The sequence below is a fragment of the Centruroides sculpturatus genome, unplaced genomic scaffold (genome assembly GCF_000671375.1).
Source record: "Centruroides sculpturatus isolate CEXI.00-Female unplaced genomic scaffold, Cexi_2.0 scaffold954, whole genome shotgun sequence".
Lineage (NCBI taxonomy): Eukaryota > Metazoa > Arthropoda > Arachnida > Scorpiones > Buthidae > Centruroides > Centruroides sculpturatus.
In genome coordinates, this window is record NW_019385191.1 from 263555 (window position 1) to 274316 (window position 10762).

The 10762-nt window shown below is 30.5% G+C and overlaps 1 protein-coding gene across 1 annotated transcript; it reads left to right on the plus strand.

Moving 5' to 3' along the window:
- Nucleotides 1-498: 498 nt before the first annotated feature.
- LOC111635964 lies at nt 499-8683 on the plus strand. Its single transcript, XM_023381110.1, has 3 exons — nt 499-611; nt 1670-1828; nt 5502-8683. The coding sequence occupies exons 2-3, from the start codon at nt 1747-1749 to the stop codon at nt 7460-7462; spliced, it is 2043 nt and encodes a 680-aa protein (XP_023236878.1). The 5' UTR covers nt 499-611; nt 1670-1746; the 3' UTR covers nt 7463-8683.
- The last annotated feature ends 2079 nt before the right edge of the window (nt 8684-10762 follow it).

Consider the following 10762-nt stretch of genomic DNA (forward strand, 5'->3'; position numbering starts at 1 on the left):
AACAGATTGGTAAGATTTATCCTCCTAATGAGGGAGTCGCCACCCCCCAACGGGTAGCCCTCCCCCGTACGAACAATAAATGTCTAATGAACCACCCCCTACGCGCGACCCTTTGCGAGATATAGCCCTCCGAAAATTGTTCTACGGGTCACGACCGCTCATTCGCAGGGTAAATTGTGGTTAACATGCGGTCACGTAACCCGTAGAACAATTTTCGGAGGGCTATATCTCGCGAAGGGTCGCGCGTAGGGGGTGGTTCATTAGACATTTATTGTTCGTACGGGGGAGGGCTACCTGTTGGGGGGTGGCGACCCCCTCATTCGGAGGGTAAATCTTACCCTTTGTTTATTATTACAAATATATTTTACAAAAAAGGGGACTATTTTAGCATCTTAAAGAAAACATTTGCAATTAGTTAATATTCTGACATAGAACATATGACAACGTGTGACGCATTTATCGCACGTTCCACCGATTCGAATTCGTTCGATTTCGTATTGCCGACGCCATCTTGAAATAGAAAGTTTTCTGGAAATTGCCAGTTATTTTTTCCTTCATTTTGAGATTTTTCGTAAATGTTGAATTACATATACCCGAATAACGCAGGCAATGTAAATTTTTTGATTTATAAGCGATCAAAATGGAATAATTGTCGATAGAATATTAAGTATAAAAATCGTAAATTTTCATTAAAAATATTTTAAACGATATATCAATGTTGAACCGAGATGGTCGAACTTAGACACAGACGCCCGTAAACAAAAGATCGAAGTTGGGAAAAATTACAAAAAGAAGGTTTGGCGGACGGGGAGACATTGCACCCGATCGTTAAAATTGTGAACTGACAGAGGAAAGAAAATCACGGGTTAAGTTACGAGTGCAAATCTCTTAGTTCTGTCAACATCTCCCGGTCAGAGTCGAGGGATTTTTTTTAGCTCTTTTCGTTCTGTGGGCACTAAGAGGGCTTCTTTTAGCAAGCCCATTATGGATTCGGTCAGGCCCACAATGGGGCAGCCGGGTGGTAAGGGACGGGACCCAACATATCCGGACGGACCATCCCTGAAAAATTCCTGGAGATTTTTCAACCCGTCCGGATTCGATCTCGGGCCCCCACAGAGCGGTACACTGCCACCTTGACCGCTCGATCATCTCGCCACGGAAGGGGTCCTAATAGATCTACTGTGAGTGTATCCCATGGCCTATCTGGCATTACATTCCTGTACAAAGGTGTCGGGTACGGATTTTTGGACCAGCTGACAGCCGGGACATGATTTAACACGCTTTTCTGCATCTTTGTCGATTCCTTCCTTGGTACAGTTCTTGTGTGGCCCTCGTGTACAATGTCTAATACTCTTGTCTATAATGCTAGTGGAATCGCAATACTCTGGAAAACAACGTTTCCTCAGAGACAAAGTTTGTCCTTCAAAATTATAAACCGTGAATTATCCCTTCGGCTGCTGGATGGCCGAGTGGTCAAGGTGGCAACCTATCGCTCTGGTGGCTCTGGTGTAATAATTATACAGTAAGTTAATATTAATAAATGTTAACTTATAATTATTAAAACAATGATAGTTATATTATTTCTGAACTGATACGAAAACATTATTTTAGATAGTAATAATTAAAAAAATATACGTCATACTATTTTTTCAATTTCGTATTTATATAGAAATAGAAACATTTTACGAAATCTACATTCTCACATACGTATCTTTTTTATTTTTCTGTTGTGACGTCACATCAAAAATGTCGACGGACGAAGTGGAGGAGTTGACATCCGAAGAAAGATTGATGCAGGCTCATAAAAGAGAAAGAAAAGAATTACAAGGTATGTATTTGAAATTGTAATGTTAAAGTCTGCTTTTATTTTTCATTAATAATGCGTTAAGTTAGGATTTAAGTTAGAGAACTGATTATAACAAGATACAGTATTTTGAATCACTTCAGATTATCAAATGCATTAGTTTCTAGTTTTAAGTGTTTATTAATTTAGGAAATTCATCTTCACTTTAGCCAGAGACGATTTTTCTTTTAATAAGTGAATAAATAAAGGAATTATAACTAAATGATCTAAAAGAGTCAATATAGATCATATTTCTGTAGATGTTACTTATAGGTTATTTCTCTATATATGTGTGAATATTTCTATATGCAAAGTATCTAAAAGAGTAAAATGTGAACCCTGAGGAATTTGCCATTTCCGAAACTGTAGATCCCCTGTACGAGCAAAAAAAGTCAATGGAACCATGCCTGTATGTGAAACTCTTTGCAAGATATTTACCTCCAAAGGTCAGTTTTTACTGTGAATTGGTACTACGGCCTATTCTTGGTGCTCTGCATGTAGTCATGTGCTTCGGTCAATGGCGTAGCGTGGGTGCCAGCTGCCTGGGGCAAAGGAAAATTTCGCTGTCCCCTTATTTAGGTATCTCAGTTTAAAAGACTAAAATTCAGTTTCGTCGAAGAATAAGTAATGAAAAATTCCGTGCTAGTGTTGCCACCTTTTTAAAATTGCTGACCCAGATGGCAGGTGAGGTTTGTTCGAACAGAAGTTCCTGACGCATGCGTATGTCATTTTGCAATGCGAAGAATAATGTGCAGTGCATGCTGGTTCTAAATCAGTTACAGTTAGTGACTAGTGAGACTTAAGTAACCTAGATGACTTAGCTCTATTGGATATTGGAGGTGTATATGAATACGAATGAATCATACAAGAAAAAAAAAAGGCCGATAGGTTATTCACGATATCCCCCGGATGGTGAGTCGATTCCCAGACTGTCTGGATGGTAACACTATTCCATGCTCATTTCAATCGGTCCGAATTGTAGGTGCGACAAAAATATGAAATGAAATGGTTCAAATTTTTACGAGATATTATTATGTATTGTGAAATTTTGCCGCCCCCACTATGCTACACCACAGGCTTTGGTGTAAGCAATAGTGAGCACTGAAGCACCTGCCAATAACCCATAAAACTATACAGCATTGCAGGTGCTTCGGTGCTCACTATCACTTACACTGAAGCACCAATGCTGTATAGTTTTATGGGTTATGGGGGTGAGCCCCATACCCCTAAAACTATATAACATCAAGTACTCCACAAATAGTCGAGTAGGCTACTCGAAGTCTGCATAGTTGCATGGGCTAAATAATTAAACATGACAGTCTTAGCAGAGTAATGTGACTTCCGATTATGTGCATCCTGGAAGTAGGCTGATTTCGGGGGGGGCTGTATCTTGCAAAGGGTTGTGTGTAGAGGTATGGTTTCTTTAACTGTTTGTTCTTATGGATATGGCCTACAGCTCTGGTAAGGTTCCAACTGTCTCATTCAGAGGTATGATTGGGCCTGTAAAACTTCTACCTAAATTTTGTGTGTTTTGGAGATTGGCATTTTGAAGTTTGTTTTCTTAAATCATATTATGCCAATGTCCTATGTGATTATACTCTTTTTCAAGATACATACTGTCTTCTGACAAATGTATATTTCAGCTGATTCATTTTCTCATTTAACAATATATAAACAATTAAATATATTGTATAAACAATTAAACGTTTAATGAGCCAAAGGTAACTTTGTAAACATGAGTTTATTGATCCAGTTTGGAACAATAAAGCATTTTTTATAAAGTTACTCTCAAAAAAGAAAAAAAGAGTATGTTATTCATTGTGAATACACAATTCACATTGATACAATAGTATAACAAAAAAAGCACCAACTATTCATACTTATTAATTCAGTAATTTTGAAAGGACACATTTGTATAATGCTAAGAATTTGATTTGAAATTCTTTTCACTATTTGTTTGTAAGTCTTTAATGTTTGTCAATCAATTTATTAGCAAAGAAAATCTGAAAAATTTACATAAATTCATGAAATTTAAGAATTATTTAATTTATAATTATAAATAATGAAAAAACTATATTTAAATTTATTAATTTAACTATATACTGTATACAAGAAAGATATTAACTTTTACCTCACTGCTAAGATATTTTAAAATCATTATTGCTTTTTATAAAATTATTGCTTTTTATTTTTTAATAATAATTGTTTTGAAAGAAATATCAATCTGTATTTGCAGATTTAGAGAAAACTAAGATCTGATCGTTTCCCATCAAAGTGAAAATTTGGTTTAAAGTGTATAAAAATTTTTGCATGAATTTATTGTGCAAATTTGAAATTTATNAAATTGGAGCAGATGGGTTTTGGAACATATACGAACCTTGGTGAAAGAATTCGTAGATACACTTTTGTGAAAACACCTTACTCACAGTTAAAAGCTATTATTATAATCATTAACACAACTATTTTGAATACTGCAAGAAAAAATATTATTTATTAATATGTATTTGATGATAGCCAGATTAGCCAAGATGGCTAAAGTATTAGTCAACCACTCTGGAAGACCTAGAATCAAATCTCGTTGACAAACCCCAGAAATTTTCGGGGAGTGGTTGTACTGGATATGTCAGGCCCTGTCCTTCACTTGTCTGCTGCTATTGTGGACCTGGGTAAACTCACAATGGGTATGATTAAAAAAGGCACTTGTAGTGCTCATAGGATAAAAGACACCAAATTAAAAAAATATATTTGTGTTAGATAAGGAAACATCATATGCTTAGCTTATTGATCAGTTTTTTTAATTCATAATTGCAAGTCAAGATTAAGCCATCAGCATAAATTATTGAAAATGTTTGGCTAAGCAATTAAGACATAAGCCTACTGATCTGAGAGATCCAGGAACAAATCTATGGGGGGGGAGTAAAAACCAACAAGAATTTTTTGGGGTGCTCTTCCAGACATGTTGGACCTCATCCTTTACCACCCAGTTGGTCCATTGTGAGCTTGGTACATTATAGGTTGGTACATTATAGGTTTGATAAAAAGGCACTGTTAATGGTCATATCATAGTTAAATAAAGTAAAAAAGAGTTATATTGGAATAAAGAAATTGTCATAGAAAAAGATAGTTATTAACTAGAAATGATTTTGATTGATAAAATCATAAAATAGTATAGTTCATCTAATGCACTGTAGATCACAAAAATTGCAAAGATTATTGTTAAATATATTTATATAGTGATATCAAAGATCAGTAGCAGATCTTTATTCTGGCTATGATTATCCCAAAATTTTGCAAATTAGTATATACAGATATATCTATTTAATAATGTATAAAGCAGTAATTTTTATATTTGAATTTAAGAATATTTTAAAAACTCTAAGTTCATACATTATATTTTAATTGTTTAATAGAAAATTGATTATTTAAGGGACAGATCTCTTGAAAGTTTGGTAATTTTCTGTAATTTGTATTTTTATTAATTTAAGTTTTATTAATATATTAAAAATTTATATATAATATGTATTTTTAACATTTGATTAAGAAAAATTGAACCAATTGTTGATGAAATTTATTTTGTATATAAATAGTTAAGAATATAGCAACTTCAGTTGATTGATTGAATTTATTGTGCTAGAAAAAAATTTTTTTTTGTTCTCAGGATCTGATACAGAATGGAAAATATTGAGTTACCAGGAATTTGAAAAGCGATATAATAAAACAATTTCTATTTCTTTCAACTTGAATGAAGTGTGCTCAACTGCTGTGACACAATATTTAAGAACTCATGCTATATCTCTAGGATGTAGTGAAAAATGTTTATTATTTCCTCTTCTCTCTTGTTGTGCTGCATGTATGGGAAGTGAAGCAATTATTGAAGTAACTTCTGAATGGAAAGAATCTCCTGTTTTGTGGACATTAGTGATTTCTCCAGTTACACTTAAAAGAGTGAATATCATTGAAGTTTTGAAACATCAGTTATTGGAAGTATGGAATGAATTGAATAATGTGTCGTCTTCAGACACATCAGAAAAAATGATTCCACAGTTTATGTTTGAATTTTTTGATATAGATGGATTGTATGAATTACTAAAACAAAACAAAGGTCATGGCTTTGGGATGTACACAAATATTGAAATTCTTCAAAAACAGGTGACATCTTCAATAGAAAAAGAAATACTTTTAAAACTAAATAATGCATTACCATGGATATTAAATAAGAAGTCAATAAGTGGTATAATTAAAAATACATGTGTTAATGTAACAGCTTTTTCTGAACCTGATAAATTATTTACTCTTATTTCTAGAGATAACGAGTTTGCACAGTTTCTTCAAAATTGTTTTATCATCATTTGCAGTGAAGAAAAGCAATTTAGTTTTAAACATTTATTATTAGGTAGTTGTAAAGATTTTAAAAAGTTATTTAAGGATATTTTTACTCTTCACAAAAATTCAAAAATTACTTATAAATTTACTCTAGAAGCTCTTAATACTTTCTATAGAGTACAGAAAGAATTAATGGAAACAATAAGAATGCATCAGTGGAACATAAGAAAACTTCAATTTTTCTCTTCAAGTTTATTAATTCGTCTGGCTTGTATATTACATGTTTTAGATAATATTGTAGAAGCTGTAATTTGGAATCAGTCAGTGGATATTTTTACTTGGAATAATGAAATTTCTGTTGAAGCAATTTTACATGCAAAATATTTACTCTGTTTCATACTTCTAAATCATGCAATGATAACTGAACCTTATACCAGAAATATGGTATTTATTAAAAATATAATTCAATCAATGTCTGAAGAGAGAAGAGACATTTCTTCAACAATATCAAATGCACATAAAAATGCAAATTATTCTAGAACTGATGCTAATGGTGTACAAAATGTTAGTGCAGTCCCTTGTGCATCATCAATTACTCATGATAAACTCACAACCAACATTAATGAACCTTTTGTAGTGACACCTGGTATTCCTTTGTCAACATTAAGAAATGATAGTTCTCTTAGTGATATACACAAAAATGTAACTTCCATTTCAAATTCCAGTGTTCTTCAGAGTTTGTTAATTTCAAAAACATCTAATGAAAAAGATGCTTCAATATCAAAACCTTCAAATTCTCAAATAGGCCTATCATCTGAAAAAATTGCAGATGTTTTAAAAAAATATACATACTCTTCAGATATTAAAGAATTCATAAAAGAGTATCAAAATGAAATTAAAGACTTTTTAATTTGTCCAGAACGTGACTTGACTTTGCAACTTGTTACACAAAAGAAATTTTTTCATGATCCACAGTCATCTGGCGAAGATCTAAATAAAGGTTATACAATTAGTTTTACACGTAATTGTCTTTCAAAATTGGAGCAGATGGGTTTTGGAACATATACGAACCTTGGTGAAAGAATTCGTAGATACACTTTTGTGAAAACACCTTACTCACAGTTAAAAGCAGAATGTAAAAAATTTTTATCAGATTTTAATATTAATGAAAAAGACTATGATACCTGTTTTGAAAGTGATTCAGCAACCACATCTCAAAATATAACCAATGATTCTGCAATTCATTCAACAGATCAAAAGAAGGAAACTACTGAAGATGTTGTTATTTTGGATTGAATTTTATTAAACATTTTAATAATTAAAAAGTTGTTATATATTTATTTGTGTTTTAGAAATTTGATCTATAGTAATATTGTACAATAAAGTATTGGATGTAGGAGAATGTATCATTCCAAGAATAAATGTTTAATAAATGTCTAGTAGTAGTAAAATTACTCTAATGGTGTGGAAAATATCCAAAATGTATCAAAATTAGTTTAACTTCATATGGAAAGGTATAAGTGTTTTCCTATTAGATCAATTTGATCTTTATATATACATATATATATTAAACATTATTATATATATATGTTAAAAATAAATATCATATACCTAGTCAGTATTCATTATTATTCTTTTTATTCCTTTCATATTGAGTAAATTTCACTCTGTATAACAATAAGCAACTTAACATCATCTGTACTCTGTCCAGCATAAAACTTTAATGGGACAAATTTTTTCAGCCTCTTTAAGGGACCTGCCTCAGATTTTCAAACCATTTTAAAATTGAATGTTATACAGAATATTTCAAACTAGATTCCAGAGGCAGGCCTGGCCCTTAAAGAGGCTGAAAACATTTGCCCATTAAAGTTTTTTGCTGGAAAGAGTATGGAAGGTGTTGAGTTGCATATTGTTAGTGTTCCAGCTTCTCAAGAGTATATTTGAGTGCATTTTTATACTCTTTTTATAAACATTGTTAATTTGTTTTAGTTAATGTTTAACTTAAAATAAAAGTAAAATTATTTTTAATTAATTGTTTAATCATATATTGGTATTTCTGAAAAATGCTTGAAATTTTGCATTATTGAATGTAATAATTTATAATTTCTAATATTCAGATGTAAAAAGCATAAAATAAATCTATTTAGTGAGATCAAGTGGCTTTTAAATTCAACAACAATTATAATACATTGGAGTCTGAATAGATTTCATGGGAAATTTTTTAGCAATTATATTCAGTGCATGAAATTTATATTTTATTATTTAAATTATGTTTTATTCCTTAATTTTCCTAATTTTCTAAGCTTCTGTATTTCCTCAGGAAGTGATACAGGAAGTGATTTATTATGATCTTAATTTGTAATAATCTGTTGTTTTAATATGATCAAACATCTGGTTTGATATTTACATGTTTAATGTATTTTAATTGTTTAAATAAAGTAATCTAACCAAAATTATATTCTGGTTGTTTTTTGTAATTAAAAAAAACTAGAAAGGCTTTAACTTTTATAATAATAATTTTTCTTCCAACAACTTGTTAAACTGCATTATTTTAATTTGAGTTTTTAGCTTACTTTGAGATAATCAAAGACAAAATCATCTCTCTAGTTAACACATTGAAATAACTCAGATATGAAACATATAATAAAACATAGTTATGTTATGAAATGTATTTTTATGTATCTGATAGTCTGACTCTCTTTATCCTTAGCAATCAAATTAACAGCAAATGATACATTATTTGATAGAACTATCAATCTAGAATGTTCAGGAAAGCAAAAAGTTTTAGGTGGCAAGTTCAGTTGGCAAAAAAATTCAGTAGAAGTTTAGTAAAATTCAGGATGTCAAAGCTTGGATTTCTCCTTGTTAGACCTTGTGGTTCTTTGGGTGAAGAACATAAATGAAGATTATAAATGGTACAACTGGTAGCCTGTAAATGGCATAAACTTGGTTTCCAAGCCTCATCTTATAGACCTACTAATATAGAATCAATTTTTTCTAAACAAAGCACGTGTAATGCATATTCTTGACTTTGCTAATCCTTCTTGTATTTGCATATTTAATGCAAAAGCTTGTGAATCAGTAAAGATAATCTTTAAATATTTTTAAATTAAACATTTAAAGTTTTTTATTTGTTAATCCCAATAATAGTTTTTCTAGTATTTAATCAAGTCCCAATGAAAATGATGAAAGGATGAATTTTGCTTTAGGTTTTCTAAACTGTTGTACCACTCTTACATTAACTTAGGAGAATGTTTAATGATATTTAATTAACAATAATAAATCTAGAACCAATACATTCAGTAAATTTTCTGCTTTTATTTGCATGAAAATACTTTAGTTTTGTATGTACTATACTTTTTGCTCTAGTAAAAGCAGAAAATTTGTTGAATTTATTATTGTCATTTTAATATATAGTGAAATCACATCTTAATGTTTTTTTGGTCATTTACCTTGATTACACATTCATTTTTAGTAGTCCCAACTAGTGCTTCATGAAAACAATTACTGGTAAATTTAGGCTATAATTTAGCATTTCTTGATTTAGCATTAAACTTTTAACATCTGGATGTATATTTCAATTTAACATTTACAAGATAGAAGATACAGTGGGTGATTTTTGGGTTCCAAATTTTCTAGTTGGAAGCAGAAATTAGAAAATTTTGCAGCTCTATATTTTTGGGTAAAAATGCTTGCTTATTCTTTTAGGATCTAATCTACAAACATATTCCTTTTTTATAAGTTCAATTTGATTGATATTCAAGGTTTCAAAAAAAAAACTATAGAACAGAAATAATTAGAATAAATATCAATATATAATCTAACATTATTCATTTTAAGTATCTGATGATAAAACAGTTTAAAAAAGTTGACAGCTTGCTTTTTACCATAATATATTATAAAGTTTTTAATTTGATGTTGTAAATAACATTTTTTATTATGATTTGTTTTCTTTTTGAAATCATTATCACATATTTACTAATTTAAAATGTTGAAAAAGTAAAAGCCATAACCTATCCAAGATTATTGTTGTAGTAAATCATGACTGACATTCTTTTTGGTAAAAAATATTCAAATTAAAAATAAAATTGAGTTACATTAGAATTCTGAGTCCATTTTAAAAGTATTAAAAAGTCATAAAGTTACACTTTCTTTTTACAGCAGATAACAAAAATATTTTTGATAAATATGCACCTTTAGCTTTAAAGATGTACAATACGTATCAATAAAATTTGAAAAGAAATGGGGGGAAAAAATTAAGAAATTAGATAATCAAGAATCAATTGCTTATCAAATTTCTAATTATGAATGAAAGATAGGAAACAGATATGTCAGCCAAATGGCCAAGAGTTAAGACAGCTCTACAACTCTGGGAACCTTCAATTCCATAGCAGTTCCTATTGCCCACTAAATGTTATAGAGGACAGTAGTATATCATTTATTTTCAGGGACATTTGAATTTTGAATAAATAAAATTCAGTCAGTTTTATCTATTCTGTCACTGTTGTTTAGATACATAAGTTATGTCTACTTGACCACTGCTTGCTAACTTCAAAAAAGGTATTAGCTTGCTATTTTTATAATAAAAATATAAAA